The sequence below is a fragment of the Mustela nivalis genome, assembly GCF_964662115.1.
Source record: "Mustela nivalis genome assembly, chromosome: 11".
NCBI classification, from domain to species: Eukaryota; Metazoa; Chordata; class Mammalia; order Carnivora; family Mustelidae; genus Mustela; species Mustela nivalis.
In genome coordinates, this window is record NC_139030.1 from 42710007 (window position 1) to 42734479 (window position 24473).

At 37.6% G+C, this 24473-nt stretch overlaps 1 protein-coding gene across 2 annotated transcripts in view; it reads left to right on the forward strand.

Moving 5' to 3' along the window:
• LOC309843728 (uncharacterized protein) overlaps window positions 1-24473 on the forward strand; it is a gene marked incomplete at its 5' end in the record, with an annotated part of 94673 nt that overhangs the window by 42326 nt on the left and 27874 nt on the right. The window contains 2 exons of one of the 2 annotated variants that reach the window (XR_014300313.1): window positions 785-1894; window positions 16624-16737. Coding sequence is in view for 1 of the 2 variants with exons in the window: in XM_082689414.1 (XP_082545540.1) it covers window positions 16624-16714 (91 nt within the window). Of the gene's footprint in view, window positions 1-784; window positions 1895-16623; window positions 16739-24473 lie in introns of those variants that run through there. The other variant, XM_082689414.1, reaches the window with a different exon arrangement.

A 24473-nucleotide genomic window follows, 5' to 3' on the forward strand; every position in this document is an offset into this window, starting at 1 on the left:
GACTGAAAAGCCACCAAAACAAACATCAGTTGGTATAACACGTCACACTCTGTCCCGGTTCATTTCTGGGACCTTATTTGGAGAGGAAAGGACAATGACTCACTGATATCCCAAGGGAAAACTCAGTTCAGGAAAGGTTTAAAACTGCAAGTCTGAGGCACCCCTTGTATACTTTGGCTCAGGGAGGGACGGGCTCCTAAGTACAGAAAACACGTTTATCTCATTGTTCTGGAGGTGAAGCAAATCCGCCCAAGATAAAGCTTAGTATTCATTCTTTGAGGAGTTAGCGCAAGGGTGAGGAAAGGAAAGCTTGCCGGTTTTGTGCCCCGGAAAGCCAGGGGAAGGCTGTTTGTGAGAAGCCTGTTCCCTCCTCCCCAGGCCCATGTGGTCCACCTCTACTGTCCTGGAGGATAGGAGGAAACAGAGTGGGTAATAGGTACAAGATCCGAATGGGGATTACCTGCCATTTAGACTATTGCTAAGTTAAACTAAAAAGTATTGCTCCAGAAAATTATATTTCACTGTAGTTTTGTCTAAATTCTCCTTCTCTTGCCAAAATAATCTGTCTGCCACTTTTCTAATTGTAAAATTGTAGTACATATATATATATATATATATATGACATTTGCTCAGATGAAAACCAGTATTTTCCATGGCAGCAAATGCTTTGAATTTTTCACATACAGTTTTGTTTGAGCCAGACCTCTGTCTCAGAGTATCTACTCGCATGACGATCATTTATGTTGTGAACCAAAAGTGCTGTTTCCTCTCTTTTGTCCAGGAGCCATCTTTCCCTAAAATGAGCAATTATGTGCATTTGGCTGCCATTCCTGGCCACAGAGTTGCAGCCATGGTGGTGTCTGGATGACCCGTGTTCTGCTTGCCTGAGAGGAAGCAAGGACAGCCTGAGAGAAGCTGGTCTTGCGGAGCATGCTTCCTGGGAGTGCAAAGCTGAAGCTTGTTACAAGGAAGGAGGGCGGAAGAGCGAATTAGGAGCGAAGGCAGTAAAGTCGCTTTTCATGTGTGACCCTCCTATGTTGGACATTTCTTAGACTAAAGGCATAATAAAAGATGGCACTTTATTTAGGTTAACAGAGCATTATATAACTGGAAAATCTTACAGTTTTATATGTATAGTGAATAGTTGGTGGAGGGAAAAAAGGCTTCTCCTAGGTTTATTATTTAGATAAGAAAAAATTCTTCAAATTCTTCAGTGATGTCTCTTTCTTTCCTTATTTCTCTCTTTCTCTTTCCCTCCCTCCCTTTCTTTTTTCTTTCTTCCTTTCGACAAAAGCTAGGAGGCATAAAATGGGCTTATTTTAATCAAAATGGCAGCCTCTGCGGTGCTGCTTTGCTACATGATCACAATTAAAATCATTTCATGTTTTCCTCGGATTAACTGCGGTCAGTTTGGAAACAGCCTTGTTAATTTAGCAGGCTGTGACGCAATATATCACTGCATCTTTAGAGCTCTGGCGCCAGCTAGTGGTAGGAGAGGGGAGCCGCGTGGTCCTTTTCAAATCAGGGGAGGCAGCTCTCATTTTGTCTCCCCTTAGCCCTCGTCCTTCCCCATTTTTTCCCCTCATCATTGTAGTGGAGGATCAGTGCCGCTTGGCCAGAGAGGGGCAGGCGGAATTGCAGATCAAAGTAGGGAAAAATGGTGGGCAGGGGCGGAGAGAGGAAAGGCCAGACAAATGCATTTCTTTCTTCCAATGGATTTGAGAAGAAATCATTTATTTGAAATATTCCTGCCATGTTGATGGAGCAGCTCAATCTTTTGCCAATGAATGCTTAGCTTTTTGTTTTTCATTTGTAGAGATATTTGAATATATACTTAGGACATGTAATAACTCTGGAACTTCACCACAAACACAGCACTGAAGACAGACATGTTGTAAGTCTAAATTTGTGTTCATTTTTAAGTAGCAAATATTTCTACATGCACAGGCTCTGCTATCTTCTCACTGGTACAACTCTAGATGAGTAACTCTCAAGTGGTTAATAAAACAGAAACTTCTTAGGACAGTGTTTGTAGCTGGTACATTATGAAAAAAATATATATAATAATTTCAGGCAAAAGACACTTTGTTGGGGGAAGCACGAAGTGAACCTAGGCTTGGAGCTCAATCTGTCCTCAAGTTGAAATAGGTTATAAGGATCTGCAGGAAAACTTCAAACATACAATATGTACTTTAAGAACAAAGAATCGTTGGCAGGCCATTTCTCTAATTTAATTAAGCTATAGTTGATCTTACTAGGTTATGGAAGGACTTCAAATGCTAAGAAATAAAACCTGAATCTGGGAGATTTTTCATTAAATAGCAGGAGTGTTTATAACTTTATTACTTGTTGCTAAAATCAATTATTAGTACTAATATTCGATGTGGAATTTATAAGGAAAACAAGCTGAAGCTTGTAAAGAACTTAAAAAAATGTCATTTGTTACTAATTACTGGGTGTTGTTTGCAGCTGATGAATCACTGAATTCTACACCTGAAACTAATAATACAGTATATGCTAACTAAATTGAATTTAAATAAATAATTTATTATTTTAAAAGAAATGTCATTTGTATATCTCTATGTCAGTTCTAGAGAATAAGGATAATCTGAATGAAAATTTCTTATAATAACATTTTTAGAAGGCAGATCTAATTTAAGTGGGGGTTGCAGGCAGAAATTATTGTCACAGTCTTCCCTGGCAGCCGAAAGTGTTACTCTGCTGTTGGGGAAACACATTTAAAATCTTCTCTATGGGAGATATCAGATGCTAAAATAACCAGCTGCTCATGGGGCTGCTCTGTGAGATTTACGTAAACTGGAACTTTGAACTTACTTTGCACTTCTGCTAAAAGCTGCATATTTCATATTAAAAATTCGCCTAACCTTCCTTGCAACCAAGTGAAAGTGTAGACATCTTCTCTCTGGTTTTTAAGCATCTTGTAACTTTTGGTCTATAATTAAGGCCCTAGTTAAAAATCTTAAAATCTTCAGTTTATCTGGTCTCCTCTGAGTCTCTTTTATCTTTCTTTGTGATGGAAGCTGAACTTATCTAAATGAATGTGAGTTTTAAGTAGTATTATTTTTATTATTTTTGGAAAAAAGAAAATTAATTTTAAAGAGGCTCTTTCAATGACAGTAGATTAATTGAAACTGAAGTAAATGATAGAGTGGAACTGTTATAAAATTTGGGGAATTACAGTAAGATAATTTATGTTCACTTAAAACAATTTTGTAGTATGTAACTACTTATTTTAAACGCTGAGTTTGTGATTAGGTCTATCTTTAAAACGGTTTAATGGTCGCTTTAAAATATTTTGATGCCTACTATAATCCTTATGTAATTTCCCATATGCTGCCAAGTAAATGCTTTGAAATGTCTTTCCATCATAATTTGAAATTTACTCATGAAGAATTTAAGATTTATCATTTGGGTTTGATTTCTTATTACTTTTTGATATTATAAAGTTAGACATTAACTCTACATTGCAAAATAAACACATTTGAAGGAATAAGGAATATACCTGAGTGTGTATATATATATTTTTTCCTCTTTGGAGACCTCTCTGATGATTTTGAAATAGTTATCACTATTTATAACCGGTTCACTCAATTTGGATTCTCCTTTCACTTGAAATAGTCTATAAAGTTTTTACAAAAGAATTAAACATAGGATATCATTTTTACTGGTAGGTGGTGTTCTTGAATGTAGCAACATAAAACCAAACGTAAATACAGTCACACATTCAGAGGTTCACATTCAAAAAGACAAGGCATACCAAAACGCCTATGTACAAATAATCAAATTTTGGTCTGGCTTCTAGATTGCACGGTTCCTAAATAGCGCAGTCGTCCCTCACAGAGTGGTACCGGGGCCCTCTACAGACCTCCTCATTAGGAGACTCTGGCACAGTATGAGGAGGGGACGCATCTGCCAGCAAAATGCTACAGATGGTTCCCCTCATTAGCCTACAGAACTCCAAGCAACCATCACGGAGGAGGCCTGGGATCTCACTTGGACAAGATGTTAAGCTAGCCTCCTGTTCAATGTCATTAGGACTTCTCCAAAATAATCTCCTTAGTGTACCCTGTCAGGCTTGGGCTGGTCGACGTGTCCCGCTCGCAGAGAGTCAAGATGGCGGCGCCGTGTCCACCTGGCCGAGGGGCGTTATGTGATTTTTCAGGCTTGACGAAGTTCCATGGCAAGTCCGACTTACAAACTTCTTTATCTAAATGCAGGGGCAGGACAGTCCTGATGCTCCCCAGAAGCTCATTAGCGTAGCTTTTGGAATTCCAGGCAATGCTTACCTTCACGTACCTGCTTCTTTATTACACGAAATGCACTGACAAGCTCACTTCTCTTTCCCCGCCTGGACCTACTGATTTATTGATAGAATGGCATTTTAATTTTGTTTTGTTTACCCTTTGTTTATGAATCAGCCTTAAAATCAGGGCACCAAGCCCTGGCAACCGGAAATGTTAGTTAAGTTTAGCAGTAGAAACAGCAGGGGGAGCCCATACTGTTTTATGCTCTGCAGTTTCTCTGACTGAAGGATTATTATAATAATTATTATAGTTGTTGTTTTACAGTTATAACAGAGATGTTTACAGTCTATGCACATTTATAACATAGATGTTTAGAATTCAGATAATCACCATGTGCCAGACTATTATAATTTTAAGTCACAGAGGATCAATTTTTATTCTTTAATTATATGAAATTATTAGGATAGCACTAAGAATAATTGATAGGTAACAATCTGGCAGTAGGGATTTTCTTCCCTGCCTTTTAACCTAGGGAAAAACTTGTTCTGAATTTTATTTATCAGAAAATGAAATCAGCTAAAAATCCCTATATAATTTCTTGTGGCTATTCTCTGGCATTTACACTTTACACCTTTTATTATTTTTTTTTCCCTGAAATAAAGTGTAAAAATTAAAATATACCAACTGACATATTTTTGAGACTGTAATAGTGGGGGAGGTCCTACCACAATTGCTTGGTATTCTAATATGACCCAGACTTAATTTTCCATTTTGAAGTTAATAAAATGCAAAAGCGCAGTGGCCTTTAATATTGTTTTCTTATTCTTGATGAGATCCTTGGGTCAGTAGGTTTTCACTACCATAAAGTAATTCAGAATATCTGAATGCTTTTTTGCTCTCTAAATAAGCCACTGTAATGTCTAGGCATGCGTTCTATATACTGGAGTCCCTCCTCGATTATTCTGCTCTATTGGAGGGGAAGGAACCCTAGAGTGATACTCACATACCTGCATTGGTGATTTTGCCCGTGCTATCAGAAAAGCCCCCTCACAGCATGACGTTTCATTGTGATGTTAAAAGGGGTTTGTAAATTTAAACAATTCGTATTGAATAATTTTTGAATTTCTTAAGAAATAGCTTAAAACTGGGGTGCCTGGGTGGCTCAGTGGGGTAAAGCCTCTGCCTTCAGCTCAGGTCATGATCTCAGGGTCCTGGGATCGAGCCTGCTCCCCACCCCCAGCCTGCTTCTCTGCCTACTTGTGATCTCTCTGTGTCAAATAAATAAATAAAACCCTAAAGAAAAAGAAATAGCTTAAAACTGAGCATCAACTGTACATTGATGGGAATACTGAATGTTGGTACAATACATGTAATTTTTAAAAAATAATTAATTTTTTCTTTTTTTCATTTCATTTCTTTTTTTCTTTTTCCTTTCTTTCTATCTTTTTTTTGCCAATAGACTTTAAGATTTAAAATTCTATGATGGATCAGTAATTCTGTGGATCCACATTTCTGGTTCCCTTCACACTGAAATTTTTTAAAAAATGCAATCAGAGTGATCAGAAAAGTTTAGGAAGAGTAGCATTTGAGCAGAGCTTTGAAGTTTGGGAAGAACGTCGTGGGGATGATGGTGGGGTTGTAGCAGGTAGCTGTAGTGAGAGGGAAAGACACTTCAGGCAAGAGGGTCATAGTTGGAAAGGGTCACAGACCAGAGCATAGGAACCTTGGCTACCTACAAGGAATTGAGCGTTATCATGAAATTTTGATGTGCAGCTAAGGAGTTAGAACTTTATTCTGGAAGCAGAGGGAGCCAGGAAGGGTTTTAGAGGGAGACATACTCAGAGGAATAATATTCCAGGGAGATTGATTTGGTGACAGGGAATAGGATCCTTGAAGATTTAATCAAACTGATTTAGCGTTAGCATTAGAAAGCAAAAAGAAGTTATAATTTAAAGTTATTGTTTTGGGCTCCTGGGTGGCTCAGTCGGTTAAACGTGTGTCTTCAGCTCAGGTCATGATCCCAGAGTCCTGGGATGGAGCTCCAAGTTGGGCTCCCTACTCAGTGGGGAGTTGGCTTCTCCCTCTCTGTCTGCCCCTCCCCCTGCCTGTCCTCGCTCGCTCTCAAATAAATAAAATCTTCAAAAAAATAAAGTTTCTGTTCACATAATTTTAGCATATGACGTAAAGTGTTTTTATATCATCTTCCTTGATTATTAGAGTCCGTGCTGAAATCCAGGAGAACAAGTCTGAGTAGAGCTGTGTGTGAATATTTTCTTTCCATGAATATTAATAATAGCATCTTGCATTTGGGGAGAGCATGTTTTGTTATTCCAGATATCAACATATTATTTTGTTCTTTCATCAACCTGGTAAGGTTAATGGATACTTATAAAAATAACAGGTGTTACAAGCCCGACCCTTAGCCCCCATGTTGTCTTTTTGGTTGCATATGTAAATGTAGATTGAGAGATTAGACTGAAGCTTATGGCTCTGTTGGTTCTCTGTGAAGCGCTGATGGTATTATTCTCTGGTTATTTTAAAAATTATTTAATTTATTTTTTGAGAGAGAGTGAGAATGAGCAGGAGGAGGGCAAAGGAAGAGGAAGAAGCAGACCCCCTGCTGAGCAGGGAACCCTACATAGGCAAGATCCCAGGACCCCGAGATCATGACCTGAGCCAAAATCAAGAACTGGACGTTTAACTGACTGAGCCACCCAAGTGCCCCCTATGGCTATTTGTTTCAAAGAAGCTTTGAATTTCATTTTGTAGGTGTCTTACACTGTGGTCCTATTTTGCTTCAATTATATACTCACAGCAAACCCTTTTGGGAGGGAAACAGAGTGTCATCCAGTTATATATGTTGCTATAGCATATGCTATATTGGTATTGTTATCAATAGTGTCTTTTACTTGATCCAGAAAGAATGAGAAAAGGTACAGTAACATTAAAGTAGCAAAAGTGACTCTAAATTGTAGACAAAGATCTTTAAAATTTTAGTAAAATATATTTTTTAAAAAATTGAGGCAAATACAGTTTATATAAAAATTTGAAGAAAATACAGTTTACATCAATAAATTTAAAAAGCATATATTATACTTTAAAAAAATGCCAGAATATATTGGCTGAGGGAGCCCAGTAAGACAATCATGTTTTTCTAAATTACCTCACCCAAAGTGGGAACTTAGGTGAGACTGGGCACGTTCAGGGTGGTAAAAAAGTGGAAAATTTGAACAGTTAGCTGCTCCGTGTTCAAACTCTCTTAATGCATTGCATATGTTTGTCTATTGGACTAATAGTACCAGGATTCCTGCAACATATCATTTGTGGTTTATATAGCCATAATGATCTACTTTGACTTCTGTGTCAATGCTCGGTTCCATCTAACTTTACAAAAATATATAGGGCTCTTTAGACCCCGTGTTTGGCATTATCACAATTTTTGCTTGGCTCAGACAGGGCAGGTTGATTATCATTAAAGTGTTATTTATTTCTATTTTATTAAGCCCCTTTTACATTCATGTTACAGGTTAATTTATACTTTTATTTCATGCACTACTTGGCTTTACTGATTAATATGCCCCATGGCATTCAATAAAGTCAGGCAGTGGAGGAAATAAGAGTGGTATTAATTTCTAACATTGCTATAAATTTGCCTTAATAAAACTAGCTCAATACCACTGCAGAAGTAATACAATGGATGCTTCCAAATTGTTAACAAAGATGCAACGAAACAATTTTCCTTTCTGAATTTAACATCCCCCAATTGCCTTTTCTTTCGAGTGTTGAAATGAAACGTGCCATATATTTTTTCCCTCTTTAAAAGGTAATCCAGTAGTTGGCATAATACGACAGTACACAGCCCTGCATTTGACTTATACCAACACTTTACCCAGACTTAAGGTTACAGACTATGCAGATTAACCCAGGCCCACAGGCCCTTGAGGGTGTGGGGGAACGACTTTGTTCACATAAGAATTTTCATAAAGATTAAAATTATCTAAAAAAAAAAAAAAAAAAAAAAAAAAAAAAAAAGAGGTCTCCAGCATCAGTTATTTGTTCTTCTTTAGTGTGTTAATGCTCAGTCCCAACAGTAAATATTATTACTGTGGGATCTGAGAGCATGAAGGGGCTGGTGAGAAATCTGTGCACTAGAATTATTTGTCAGTTAACCCACCACTCTCACCCCAACTGTTTAATTAAATAAGGTTAGAGTTAGGATTCATAGGAATTATGAAGACAAGGACACACTACCACCCACTGATTTTGGGGTCACAAAATTCTGATGGTAAAGAATGTACTCCAGTGATTAGTAACTAAATCCATATATTAAAAGACAACGCATTCTTTCCTTTTTCATTTATTAGATTGTAGCTAGGTTGACCAAAAAAAAAATTGTTAAACATCAGACATTTGCCATCATTTCCATTATTTTGAAAGAATAAGTATACTTTATTTACTCTCAAATTCTCCCTTCTCTTGCCTTTCAATAATTTCTTAAAGTTTCGGTAATTTCTAGCATTTATGGATTGGAAAAAAATTGATTAAAAAAAAGCAAACAACATTAAAAAATTCTCCTTTGCATAAAAGTGTCAGGAAATGTGTTCATTCAACAGATAGATATTTGTTGATTAGCCTCTGTGGCAGGCATGAATCTCATCCTGGGGACAGAACTGTGAGATAGTTATAGCCTCTGTCTTCTTAAAATATACAGACTTGCTCTTTTATTTACTTTAATAAAATGGTGGTGAAATTTTACACATTAGTAAGGAAGATATTTTGGGACAGAAAAAGAATTCTCATTTGGGGTCTGTTTGTCTTTTGAATGGATGAGGAAATCCTAGATTCCTTAAAGTCCTTCAAATCATACCAAAGTAACAGGCATCTTTGCTCATAAAACAGTTCAAGAAACAGTGGAAGAGTGAGTCATCCTACATCCATGATGTGCTCAGGAGTATATTTCTTAATTTTTACTAAATCAACCAATTGGAGTGATTCTGCCAAACCCCGCCTACCCCCTTCCCGGCCCCCCAAGCTCAGCTCAAACAAATCCGTCTATTAGCGAGGCAGATTTGATCTTACTGTGTTTTCTCTAGCTCATCTTTTGGTTAAAATCAACTTTCAGGTAATTCACATTAAAAAGATGTGTCTTCATGTTCGTGTATTTATGCAACCTCCAGTTTTATGCAAAAATAAAATCCCCTCCTTGCTGTTTCTATTACCAAGCCCAAACTGTTCCTCTTTGCTCATAAAAACGAGACTTTAAGAATAAGTCTTTTTTCTTTTTATTTATTTTCTTGTATTATTTTTATTATTTTTTAAAAAGATTTTATTTATCTATGAGAGAGAGTGCTCAGGGGGATGGGTGGGGTGGGAGAGGGGCAGGGGGAGAGGGAGAAGGGAACTTCTGCTGAGCAGGAGCCTGATGTGGGGCTCATCCCAGGAGGGCTCAGTCCCAGGGCCCTGAGATCAGAACCCAAGCCAAAGGCAGACACTTAACCAACTTAGCTACCCAGGTGCCCCAAGAATTACTATTTCTGGATCACTCCTCGAACCAGTTTTTAGTAAAAAGTTATTTTCAGGAGTGTAATCTACATCTCGATTCAAGAGCAAACCAACAATTTTGGAAGCTCAGGAGTGTCCCATCTTAGAAAGTTAGTTTTAGCAAGTAAAGAGCAGTTTGTTTCCAGAACCCAATTTAAATCCAGACCCTAGAGAATACGGGACTTGCTTGGGGTTAACAATTTTTCTGTAATGTTTACATACAAACATGCTGACTCAATGAACTGCCTCAATCCAAGAGTAGGAAAATCTGACCTGTTGGTAGAATGAGTTAGGCAGAGGGGCTCAAGTCAGTTAAAGTGGCTGACTCTTGGTTTTGGCTCAGGTTTGTGGAATCAAAACACTTGTGGGCTACCCACTCAGTACGAGTCTGCTTGTCCCTCTTCTGCTCTGTCCCACCATGCCCTCTAAAATAAATAAATTTTAAGAAATCTTCAATAAATTGAGATAGGCAGTGAATTGAAACAGAATGTAAGGTTGTATTTTTAGCTAATAGGAAATTAAAATCTACTGTTTGCGACAACTCAAGACTTTGAATCCATGCATAATTACATTTCTTGGAATCCCGCCCCCCAATACTATCTAATCTGAAGTAATAGGAAATAAAATACAAGTTAAACAATAACCCAAATGCTTTCATCTTAAATTTTTATTCTATAAATTTAAAGGCCTTAGGAGTCTCTAAAAATGTATTTTAGTAAGTCATTCTTCGCAGAGCTTTCTGGGGTGTAATGCTAACAGAATGGACTAGCTGCAAAAATACGATCATTTTGCAAATATTGGTATAAAAATTTATATATAAAGCAAAGAGAACTTATTTGATTGGTAAGAACTGGAGAATATTGTTGCAACTTTAAATTTTAGATGGCTTCAGCTTAAATCTTTAGTTAAAACACATGATCAGAATTCAACAAAATATATGTGAATGTGAGATGAGGGGGGGTCAAGATTTCCCCCTCTATTTATTTTTTAAACAACTCTGTTCAAGAATTACTACCCTTTGAGGATAAGGATATTATTTTCTTTTTGAAGGGCAACATTGTACTCTATAGTGTGACTGGTACTGTCTTTTGTGCCATTATTAATACATTTCCTGTTTAAGGAAATGACTTTTTTTTTACATGATAGTTTAAACTTCAAAATAAGTGCTATTGACTTTTAAAATGTCTTATCTTACCAATGTCATTCTGGGCATGAAGAATAAAGTATGGGAAATGCTTGTCATAATAATCCTATTGTCATGAGATTCTTCTTTTTGAATAAAGTGGCTCATGTTTGATTTTCCTTTTTTGGGGGCAATTGGGAGAGAGAAAGTAAGTTTCATAGATAAAACAAACAGATCCTTCACTTTTAGATGAGTGATTTTTAAAAATACAAATATATAATATCCCTCTAATATAAATAGAGATCAGGAATAAATTCCAAAGTTATTGTCTTCGTATTTCCAAAGGCCATGCATGTCTCCTCATACAGTTCTAGCTAATGAATTTTGTTTCCTTTCATTTTTATTTTTCTGTTCTTACTGTGTTCTTCAAAACTATCACTTAACCAGATTTGAATTACAATATGAAGCACAGAAAACAGCAATAGCAGTTTAAGCTTGTGGTATTGCGTTTTTCATTTTATATACTTTAAGGCATATTTCACCAGTGAATAATGTATATGATTAATGTGTATTTAATAAACAATGTTGATTCCACAGTGAAAATTCCAGCATTTGTTGAGTGGAACCTATTTATATATTCATTTAACTTTCCATACTTCTGATATTTTTTCAGTTATAAAATTTTTCCTGAGCAGAGAGCCTGATGCGGGGCTTGAGCCCAGGACCCTGAGACCATGACCTGAGCAAAAGGCAGAGGCTTAACCCACTGAGCCACCCAGTAGCCCAAGGCCTTCATTTAAAACTCAGGTGACCCTCAGTTTTGAAAAGTAGAGAGCACTATAATGAATGGTTAACAAATTTAAGTTTGCAAAGTGCACAAGTGTCGTAATTGTGCATTAATAATAATAATAATAAATAATGCTTATTGCATAGTTATTTGTGTTAGGCAATGTGCTAAGTGCTTTATGTACATTAGTTCATTAGCCTCACAAGTCAGGGAGGGTAGATATTTTTACCCTCACTTTAGAGTGAAAAACAAACTTGGGATGGATGATTTATTTAAGGTCCCAGAGCTAGTTACTGGTTGAGCTAGGATTTTAACCCATGGCTGTCCATTTATACCCATAGTACATTGAACAAGATCAGACAGCTTTAATTTACTTGTAAAGTTTTTTTTTTTTTTTTAATGATTTTATTTATTTATTTGACAGAGAGAGATCACAAGTAGGCAGAGAGGCAGGCAGAGAGAGAGAGGGAAGCAGGTTCCCTGCTGAGCAGAGAGCCCGATATGGGACTCGATCCCAGGACCATGAGATCATGACCTGAGCCGAAGGCAGCGGCTTAACCCACTGAGCTACCCAGGCGCCCCTTACTTGTAAAGTTTTTGATTGGTTAAATATCAGGTGGAAAAGCATAATAATTATGACAAGACCAGGAAATGCTGGAAGACAGGGTTTAAGGGCCAAGAATATGGCACATTACTCTCTTCCCTTGTAGAAAGAAAGAGAGAGAGAGATTATAATAGAAGAGAGAGCCGTGCAGTCCTGTAATACTGTGAGGTGAGCATCGATTATTTGCCCAATTTATTAATTCACTTAAGCAGGATTTTGTTGGTCACTGTGATGGGTGATGGTGTACCAAAGTGGGTAAGAAACAGTGTCCACTTTTGAAGAGTGTATACAGCCTTATAAGAATATAGACCATTGGGCGCCTGGGTGGCTCAGTGGGTTAGGCCGCTGCCTTCGGCTCAGGTCATGATCTCAGGGTCCTGGGATCGAGTCCCGCATCGGGATCTCTGCTCAGCAGGGAGCCTGCTTCCCTCTCTCTCTCTCTCTGCCTGCCTCTCAGTGTACTTGTGATTTCTCTCTGTCAAATAAATAAATAAAATCTTAAAAAAAAAAAAGAATATAGACCATTATACAAATAGTGCAATAACTTAAGAATGATCAGGAATTGTACCAATGACAAAAGAAGGTATGTAATCTAGAAAAAGGTGAGTGGTACCTGGAAGGGAGACTTGTCCTGAGTTTTGAAGATTGACAAGTGAGGCAGACAATATAGTGAAGTGTGAGGTTGGGGGGGGGGGGCTTTCCAGTAGAGAGAGCAGGTGGGAGAAAGGCAAGAAGGTCCAAAGGAATTTGGGTGGGTTAGCTTAGCAGTAGATGAGCCTGCAGATGGGCAGACAGACCAGGTTCTCCAGCGCTGAGGATTATAGAGGTTCATATGAGGGCTCAAGGGAAGAGGCATGATGAGATCTACCAGTTAGGATAAGCCCTCTGGCTAAAGTGTGGGAAAGAATTGGGGGAGGGTCACAACAGAGAGGACCAGGTAGGTGGCTGGGAGAGGACAGGAGAGAAATGACAAAGGCCTGACACGTGTCAGGGGTTTGGTGAGAAGAGGACAGCTCAAGGACAGTGTCCAGTGATGTCAAGAAAATATGTTTGTTGGGTTCCAAGTAGGTCCCTGGTGACTCTTACTAGAGCCGTCTCAACTGAGTGGTTCTTGAAGCTGGTGGGGCTGAGGAATCACCCAGGGCTGAGTGGAAAGGAAATATAACGAGTGCAGTTTCTTGAGTTTTTCTCCTTTTCTACTCCCTGTGAGATTTCCTCCTCTATCCCCAATCTCAGAGAAAGAAAAAACAAACAAAAAAACCCATCAGGCGATTAATGAGAGCCAGCCTCATAATGGGAGCTTCATAATGACCCTGTGAGAGGCCCTACTGTGATCTCGTTTCATAGGTGGAGAGAGCACAGAGTTTGAGAGGCTTATACAACAGCCCAAGGCCCATAGTTGGCAAGTAGCAGCCCCTAGTTCAAATCCAGGTCTGTCTGCTACTTCTGTCTTCTAGAATTTGGGAGTCTTCATGCCTGCTCTTTTCCCCTCTCCCTGCACATCTACATAAATGATGAGTAAAGCTTAATGTGTTCTTTTTCCTGATGCATTTTTGGAATGAGCATTAGATGTGCTTATTTTACATTTTTTATTGTGAACTATAACTTACAAATAGAAACATGACATGAGCGTACAGTTTGAGGGAGCATTACCAGACCTCCAGAAATTGTCTGTCTCCCTTCCTGTTATTCCTTCTTCTCTGAGGCTGCCACTAGCCCAGCTTTGGTGTCTCAATAGTTTCCCAATCTGACTTATGCAGCCCTAAACAATAGTTTAGTTGTGCCTTCATGGGCACTTGATGCAGGGAGAATTGTATGTGTTCTGAGGCTTGCTGCTTTTGCTCAAAATTGTATTTTGTGTTGGGGTGCCTGACCTCATTTGGTAGAACACGTGACTTGATCTTGGAGTCATGAGTTCATGAGCCCCATGTTGGGGATAGAGTTTACTTAAAATAAAACAGACTTTAAAAAATACAGTGTTTGGGGCGCTTGGGTAGCTTAGTCGTTAAGCATCTGCCTTTGGCTCAGGTCACTATCGCAGAGTCCTAATATTGAGCCCCACATCAAACTCCCTATTTCAGCAGGAAGGCTGCTTCTCCCTCTCCCACACCCCCGCTCTCATCCCCTCTCTCACTGTGTCTCTGTCAAATAAATAAAATCTAAAAATAAAAATTATGTTTATAAAAAATTATATTTTGTGTTGTATGTGACATTAGTGCATTCATTTTCAATGCTGAATAATATTTGATTGTATGAATTTACCATATTATCTGTTTGATTGTCTAGGGACATGTGGGTTATTTCCAGTTTTGAGTGATTATGACCAATGTTGTCCCTTTTTCAGTTAAGTCAAAGGCAAGAAAGGCAAGATGCTCTAAGAATGCGATTTTAAATATCCTCAAATATTTTAGGGGGTTGGGAACTCTAATTTTCTTGAAATGAAACCCCACAGGTGGCTGCTGTTGGGTTCCTGATTTGCTTACTCATGAGGCCAAGCCCGAGGACTGTGAGGAGCATTTCTAAATTAGAATGTTTAAAGAGGTCAGGTGAACTGAAAAAACAAAGAAAGAGTTATTACCAGATCCCCCATTTCCCCTAGCTTTTCCACTTCATTGTTGCAATCTTAGCTGAACGCAGTCAGCTTGCATATTTTCCTACATCAGTCCTTTGATCAGCAAAGTAATTTCTTTTCCTTCCTCTGTACAAGTCTTTTAATTATAGTAAGCTCATTCTTTGAAGAACAAACATGGTAAAAAATATGAACAACTTGAATAATTTTAGCAGCTATCTAAAATAACTGGTTTTACATGGGATAAAATGATAACTATTTAGCTTGTGTGACACGAATCGTTGAAATATAATACAACCAGTAATAAGATCAGAGTGTATTATATATTTAATAACAACATAGAAGACAGACAGAGTGTAGCACAGTGGTTCTGAGTCCAGGCTCTGGAGGCAGGCTGAAATCAGGTTCCTGCTCTACCTCTTACTCCCCATGTCAGCAGGGTGAATCTCTTAACCTTTCAGACTTGGCTCTCCTGAACTATACAATAGAGATGGTAGTAGTACTTATTTCATAAGGCTGTTGTCATCACCCAATAAGAAAATTATGAGTACTTACAAGGCCTGCTAAATTTAGTAAGGGTCAATGAAGTTAGCTGTTGTTGTTGATGTATTTATAATAAATACTAGAGTATTTATTAACAGATCTTAACAGAGCCAGTCATCTACTTAATGTCATGGCTATGTATTCAGCATTTAATAGGCTCCTGGACTGTCGCAGAGGCTGAGTTGTACTAAAGTACTATTTGTGGAGATAAGCAATTAGGGAATCACAGACAAGGGGCAACTGTTCAATATGACATGTTGGGATGTCGTGTACCTGAAACTAATGTAACACTGTATGTTAATTATAGTTCAGTAAAAAAAATTTGAAAAGAACAGCATAGGGCATAATCAATAATACTGTAATCACATATGGGGACAGATGGTGAGTACACTTGTTGTGGTGAGCCCTGCATGATGTATAGAATTGTCGAGTCACCGTGTGATTCGACAATACAGCAGAAGCTAATATAACACTGTATGGCAATTATACTTTGATAAAAAACAAAGACATGATTGGTAACATAAAGTAAAAAGTAATCGTGGATCAGCCAGGGGTGCAGCTTCCCAGGAGTTGTCTTTTGAATTTGATTTTATACTAACGAACATAACGTGGCCAAGAAGAAAGTTGAAGGCCTTTCTCCCAGAAGGTACGTGTGTGCAAAGACCATCTCTTTTGGGAAATGTTAGGAGCAGACGGTATTGGGGGAGGAAGAGAGAAATAGTTGGTGGAGTATTTTATAAGAAGCATCTTTAACATGCATATATTTATTAGATGTTAGGAAAAATAAGGATTCAGTTTCATTTGGATTGCCCTATTGAATCACAGATACTTAAAGTAAAACATAATCTTACAGTATCCATTTTGACAGATTATAGGAAAGAGAAAATGGTAATATTTGGGCAAAATAAACTTTTCGTATTTTCCTTCTTATAATAAATATATAAATAGTGAAACACGTTTGACATTTCAGAGACTTAAAAATTCGTATTGAAAAACCAGGGATGAAATTCCTTCAAAAGTCATTTGAGTTAATATATATTCTTCTTTCCCTTTGTTTTTAGATAAACCTCCTTCCCCACTGCTTCGATTGTCGTTTGAGGCAAAACATTTTTTTTTTTTTTAAACAGGGAGGCAGTAGGGATTGTTCCCAGAATCTCACACAGCTCCCCAATCTCTTGCCGACTCCCCTAGGTCCGTGGAGTCCACTAGATGGCGCCCAGATCTACCGCCGCGTCCTGCCTCCGCGGGGCGCAGGTCCTGGGAACAGCGGTGGATTTTCTAAGAACGGCTGGAGAGATCAGTAAGGTCCGTGTGCAACAGCTTCCTAAAGATCTGCTCCAAATGCTGTAAGCCAAAATGCCCTAAGCCCGTTCACACTGTTATTGTAATGGAATCACCAAGTACGGGCAACGACGTTGTGGTTTTGAGTCGAGAACGCCTGCCATTTCGCAGCAGCAGACTTAGCCCCAGGCAGCGGGCAGACGGACGTTTATTTAGCTGCAGTTCACAGCCTGTTCGGGGGCAAATGGCTTGCTGGCGACTTAGAAGCTACATAGTAGCTACTCTTTTTTTTTTTTTTTTAAACATAGTAGCTACTCTTAAAGCCAAAATACTGATTTAGGCCACGACACTGCTGTTTGTGGGGAACGGGAAAAGGGACAAGAAGATGGACAGGGAAAAGGAGAGATCTTAATATTAGCTTTCATGCATGCATGATCCTCTGCCTTTTCTGTCAACAACTGAACACTCCAGATGCAAAAATCGAGGGTATATTCTGATGTAGATTTCACATATTAGGAGATGACGTGTTTTGTTTTTCTTTTGAATGACACTGGGCAATTGCCTTTATTTCACAAATGAAAGGCTGAAGGCTTTGTAGAATTATTTTATACTTTATTAAGATTCTTCTGGAAAGGGACACATCTCTTCTTTCCAATTCAGAGTAGTGGATAATGACTTTGGCAGCATTTCCTTGCCTCTTTCAAGTTTATGGGAGCCCATTTCTCATCATTAGGCTTAAGATGCAGATCAGAAAGAATGAGCCTCGTTCTGGAGCTTGTCACATCAGTGTGGCTTCTTAGGTGATTAAAAAGAAGCAGTGGAATCTTGGAGAAAACATCTGACAAAAGGTAATGGAAACACAGTTAATAGCTGAAAATCGGCGATGGGTTAGGCAGAACCAGCGGCGAAAACCCTCTCTGCTAAAGGACACATAATGCATTCGGCTCAAGAGCAGAAATAAGACTATTCTGAGGCTCTTAAAAAAACTGACCTACTCTGGCCCCAGAAACTGAGGTTTATTTGGGGCTCCTGAAGGTGATTATACTCAGGAGGGGATGTTTTTTCCTGCAGTTAGTTTAGGAACTCAGCACCAGTCAAATGCTTCATGCAGCTGCGAGTTGGCAGGTTAAAAGGTTTGGAGCTTTGTTAATTAAAGGAATTGTAGGTTCGTTTTAATTTTGGTCAAAAGAGATTCTGTTATTTTTAAAGTTCCTGTGGAATAAAACAGTACTCTTATTTCCTTTGCTCAAATTCGCCCAGCTCTTATTCCGTCCCCATCTTTTGCTGTCACGATAATGGAAGGGTTCAATAGAAAATTCTTAACATCTCTTCAGACTTATAATTTGGGTTCAGGGCTACACAATAGTTCAAAGAAATGTTTTTAGAAAAACACATAATATGGGGTATATGGAAATTGTATAGCAATCAACAGAACTATTTCTTAAAAAAATGTTTTTGTTAATAATGTTCGTTAGGCTAGAAGCAGACAAGTAGGCTTTAAACTCAATTCTGGAAAGTATTTTGCCTGGTGTTTAGTTGGTTAGCTTATTGTTTTGAGGGAGGGATTGATATGCCTTGTAATCCAGAAGTAAAGTACTTTTTGAAAGTGAAGACATTAATTTTTCTTCATTAAACTATGGTATTTCAGTATGTAACTCAGAAAAAATGATTTCTGGTACATTACTAGTAAAAATATCTGGAGGTGACGAGAAGGATGTCTAAAAACCAGACAACGGTTAACCGTATAAATCTCTACAAGTAATATACTTTTCACCTCTGGGTGCCACTGTTCAACTGCTTCTTGTTTTTTATGACTGTTGAAAGCCGGATGCTTCCTGTAGATGTATTCTTAAAAGAATCTGTTAAAGAGACATTTCCTCTATCTCTAGTTATCTGCTAAATAACTTTTCGGCACATGGATGTAAATTCAGCATGGTTGCGATTTGCCATTTTAATTACCGAATGATGACCAAATAACATTGAAGATTGTTTATATGGGCAATTGGCCAGGTTAAAAGCCTGATTTCATCTCCTGTGGAAATAAATCTTATACTTACCTTTTGGTAGGCATTTAACCAGAAAAAGTCATCAAGACACAAGGGAGTTTTAGCTTAAATTTGTTGCCATCTGTAGACATGATTTTAATTCTGCACAAATATTTCCATAGAAATCAATTTTATAAAGGGAAATAATGGGTGGACGTGGGAGAAATTAATCAATTAAAATACAATTTTGAGAATCTAACATTATTAACTGAGATATTATTTTTCCACTTAATTTTAAAGATTAACTACTTCAGTGTTCCCATTTTAAAAAAACCCTACAAAATATATTTCTGTATATTTTCACAAGTCTTAATTCTCAGGCACAATTATTTTAATAACTAAAAATAAGAACCATATTTGTAATTTTGCAAAATGTACAAGTAATTTTTTCTTTTTACAAACCAAGCAATGAATTAGTATTCTGTATCAAGAAGCAAATGCACATGTTTGGTTAGTTTTTAAATCTCCAATTATTTATTTTAAACTTGGGGTTCATCTGAAATGCCAGAAGAAGGGGTTATAATGCCAAAGTTAATTTTGTTTTGTCATATATAAAGTAGTTAATCTAAAAATTATTGATTGATATTCTCCCTCTTTTAACTCTTTTAGGACTCAATATTTAAAGCAAAACTAATTTATCTAGGTGTTCTACGGCACAAAATTAATTCTACTGGGACTGGGCCAGGCCAAGCCTCATTATAGAACGGTTCCTCTTGCTGAACTAGCCTAAACCTGATTCATACTAGAATATTTTTTCAAAATTAGTCACAACACAGAACTTAACCCTTGAGGTGCCATAGAATTGATCTTCAATATTACACTTATTAGGCCATTTGACAGCATCACAGATGCATTAAAATGAGAGTATGTTTTATCTCTGTTGGTGCTGAGGCTGGGACTTTTAAATTAAGCAACTGTATTTGAGTATATTGGAGGGGTTTTAGTTTTGTGATTCATGTACCCGAGTTGAAGTATTCATTAAATAAAATTTTAAAAAAACCATTTTATTTTCAAGATTTTATTTATTTGACAGAGAGAGATCACAAGTAGGCAGAGAGGCAGACAGAGAAGAGGAAGCAGGCCCTCTGTGGAGCAGAGAACCTGACACGGGGTTCGATCCCAGGACCCATGACCTGGGCTGAAGGCAGAGGCTTTAATCCACTGAACCACCCAGGCACCCCTCAGTGTAGGCATCTTACCAAATTTTTTCATGAAGTAGTTTTCTCCTTTCGAATTGCCTAATTTTCCAATAGAATGTTACTAATTTGGCACAGAGTGTGTGTATATGTGTGTGTGTGTATATATATATACATATATACATATATATATATATAGTGTGTGTATGTGTGTGTGTATGTGTGTGTGTGTGTGTGTGTGTGTGTGTGTGGCTAGGAAGAAATATTTATTTGGTTGTAGTGATTTTGTGTTCAATCTACCAGTGGGGTCTCCCACAGAGAATCATATGGTGGTAACCTTGAGTGAGGTTAGATGTCTTTATGAAGGAAAAGCAATAATTTAGTCTTTAGGTGGTTTGCTTGATCTATATGCTAATAACCCCCCCATGGATAGATTTCCTTTAGATTAGTAAATTGACTTGGCGCCTCAGTGTCACATAGACACACCAGCAGAAGTTGTTGCAGTTATATTGTGAGGCCTAATTCATCCACTTAACTCATTTTATCCGAAATGCAATAACAATTGCTAAGTTTTCCTAATGTAAAAAATATCCTAATTCAGTTATTCTAGGCTATCCTTAAACACTGAATAACAGGATTAGTAAGTAAACATTTAGGTAATTCAGTGGTGCTTGATAAGGAAACTCATTGATTTACCTAAAATTAAATTGTAAAAGTCACCTGTATAGGTCCTATTGTTTCAACTCAAGTAGGTTTTTAAAAAAAAAAACTTTGTAAGAACATAGACTAGCCAGTGAAATTAATTTCTCCATAAAATAGTATTTTAAGAGAAACTCTTGCCTTCCATCTGTAATGTGCTTCTGTTATAAATCCACTGCGAAACGTATTTAAACTGCGTAGATTCCATCCTCCTCCCTTATCTTCTTGTTAGCATAGATGCATTAAGAAAGAATAAGCCTCTAAGCTTTGTGGAAATTTAATAAACATTAATTTTTTATTAACAATTTAAATATAATCTCCAAATAGATGCAGATCTGTTTTAGTTCAAATCTGTTCACAATAAATAACGGGGTCCAGGAAACTTGGGTAAGGTTTACGGTTCTCCCTAAGAAAGTGTGCTTAGAGCTTGGCAGGGAATATTTTTCAATTTCTTTTTCCCCTGCATCTTCCCTCTGCGGAAATCAGTACTCCCAGTCAACAGTGAAAGAAAAACTCCTCCCCAAAAAAGAATGCCCACTTCCCAGTTTCAGTTCATTTTTTATTTCAGGTGGAAAATCCCCACTGAATGAATTAAAAAAAAAAATCAAATGTATCCTGGGAACATGCCGTTCAGGATTTTGGAATGGGAACTTCAAACGAAGTTGGTAAAGGAGTCAAATGCGTAAGTGGAAACTTTGAGGAAACTGGCAATAGGAGACTGGAAATCAGGCAGTCATTTACGTTTTTCTCCGCCACCCTCGGCATGTGAGTACAAAGCCAGGAGCTGGCAGGGCTGTGAGTCAGAATTCTCCTCTCAGGAACTGAGCAGAGAGAGATTCCCAGCATCTGTTTCCTCCACTATCACCCAGAGGATACTGGTGGTAAATCACAGGGAATAAAAATAGCCTTGGAAGTCTAGTTCCAAACAAATGTTACACATGGTTGGCTATGTGATCGTGCCGTGGAGTCTCTTCTCTCCGAATTCTTCCTTAGCTGATTAATAGATATATTATTATTTTTACCTTGGTGAGTTACATTCTTAAGCTGTTCATCAGAATGTTGAACGAAATCTTGATATTTTTATTGAACTGAATTGAACTATTACCTCAACGACATGGTGTTTGGTATAAAAACACAAACCATATAGTTCTATGAAGGTTGGTCTATAATCAATAATCACAGGTGGTAAAGCTTTGCTTCAGAGACCAGAAACGTGTATTTCTGAAACAGAAACACTGCTGCACGTTTCTTACAATAACACCAATTGCCAGTAGACTCATAGGACTTCTCTGCATTTTGGTTGCAAGAAATTTTATGGCTAGACTCTTACAATTGAACACAAGATCCTTGAAGGTTATATTTCACATATAAAGAAATATTTCTTAGGTCTGGCTGGAATTGTAATTTGATATTAAGTTATAGCTTCAGATTTTCAACAAAAACAGCAGCTTTAATAAATGAGATTAGCAAGTGGTGAAAAGTTCAAAGCATTTAATGGAATTGATCTACTAAATTAGCATTGACAATTTTTAGTGGCTATCTTAAATATACATTATTATCATGAAAGAATTAGTCCAATTAAGCCTTTGCATTTGGAAGATGCCCAATCTGACCTTGTTCTACTCAATGTGAAAAGTGAGAGGGTGTCTAGGCTTATTTAAATTTGGTGCTAAATCAGTAGGTTTGGGGGACCCTTTCACTGCTATATGGAAAGGAGAAGAAACCCAAAGGTTCTTTATGGTGGCAGATGAGTTGTTAGAACAGTTACGTATTGCAAATAAAAACAATGGCCGAAGAATAGAAGACTATAATATTCAATAACTACATTGGATGAATCAATAAGAGTTGGGTTGTTTTCTCACAATTTCTCACTACAACCATATATTACTGGGTATTCTGAACACATTAAGTACAAAGGTCATGCATTTTGAAACTGAAATTATTCTATTATATTCAATATCAGGTTTTATATAGAGCATTCTGAATTACTAAATAACCAGCTAATTTTTAAGATGTATAAATATATGCAAATATACACGAAGAGAAAATATGGGACTTTCCAGAAATCTACTTCCTATCACTCCACAGTGTATTTTTTATTCTGTTGTTATGGACCTCTATGATGCATTCAACATAAATATAAACATAAAATTGGGTTTTGCATTTTTATGCAAAGCTTCTGATGATGTCTGATTATTCATATTTGTCATGAAATTATGAAATTGTGGGGCTCTGGCTCTGGAAGGGGTTGGTTTAAGAGGTCAGATCCTTAACTGACATGGGCTCACATATAACCCTCATCAGTGGAGCTGAGGAGCCAGCCCTTTTGTGAAAGCATTTGGTAAAATATATTTTAATTTTGTCATTGTTGATGTTGTTACTCTCCATTACAACATTTAATGGCCCATTTCTCTAATCTGGGCTTCTTACTCATCCACTTGGGGACATTTTTAGCAGAAAAAGACATCTCCTTTGTCAGATTTTGTAGAAAAAAAGTCTCCTTTGTCAGATTTTTTCAGAATTTGAGATTGTACCTAATATACCTTAGCTTTCTCTTTCAAAAATGGAAGAATCCATTTCTATAAACTGATAATCCTGTTCTCATTTACTGACCTCTCAGCATTTCTAAGTTCTCCCCTGAATGGTTGGAAAATTACTCATATCCATCTTTAAATATAGAGTTCCAAGAGCGAGCTCAGTGTTTTATTGGGGTATCCTGAGGAAGATGGGAGGATGATCTCATTCATTCTTAAGGATTTATAGAAAGGTCCCTCTTGCCAGGCTTGGGTAGGTGCTGGAAATACAGCAAAGGAAAAAGAAAGAAAAAAACTTGAGGGAGAGCAAGGTGGCCAAGAAATAATGACCAGCAGCCTGTGGTAAAGGCTGATGTGGGTGTGAACCATGTGCGTTTGTATGTTACAGCCTGATTCCCTAGCCGTGTCAGAACACTGTTCTAACTGCTATTGCAATGCCTATTGGTAAGTCAGCTTTCTATCCAAATCATTTCTAATTCTTTATCTCCCACAATCAAGGTATATTTGGAGCACATTTTTCTTAGTAAGTTTAATCTGAATATGGTTTCTGGTTATTTATACTGGTTCGTCTTAGCTTGGTGTTTTCCCTCCTGAACACCCTTTCTAGCCTCTCATTGTTGTTCAGTTTGATGTTACAAAACACTGTTTGTGATCTCCTAAATTCGAGAAGTTTAGCTTACTGCTTCCTCATCAGCATGGGAAGAGTTGTCTGCTCCTGTTGCTATTTTCCCAGCATGTCTTATAGGACAGGATCTAAAAGCCTTCCTCAAATAAAGCTAGGTTTTCATCGGCTTAAGTTCTGTGATCTAACAGGTCTGCTACTTTCCTATGTAAGAAGCTGACTCTCTACCACCCAGACATTCTTCGTGAAGTCCTACTGTTGGTTCATGATCATATACTAGCGAACACACTTACGAGTTCTGGTTGTTTTGGTCCTTTTTTCAGTCTGTAGATAATCTACTTAGTTCTCTGAATATTACACCAAAGCAGAGATGATAATTTCGTATGACTCATTCAATGTTGTCAGATGGAGAAAGTCAGAACCAGGTATATTCAGAAAAGGTGGCAAGTCTCTTATCCTGGTTGCAATCGATCACGTCAGCATTAGTTCCTTCATGGTCTGCACTAATCATGGCATGATGCAAGATTTTATTTGGTCACCATGGGCAGGTTTTCCCCATTTACTGATTGGACTACACTCTTTAGGTTTATTGTTGCAAAGTAGGACATGATAGATAGCAAAATGATTGAAAAAAACAAAACACCTGTAATTCCCCTATCGAGAGATGATCATTTTAACATTTTGGCATCTACGTTTCTGAGGCATATCTGTTTATTAAACACAC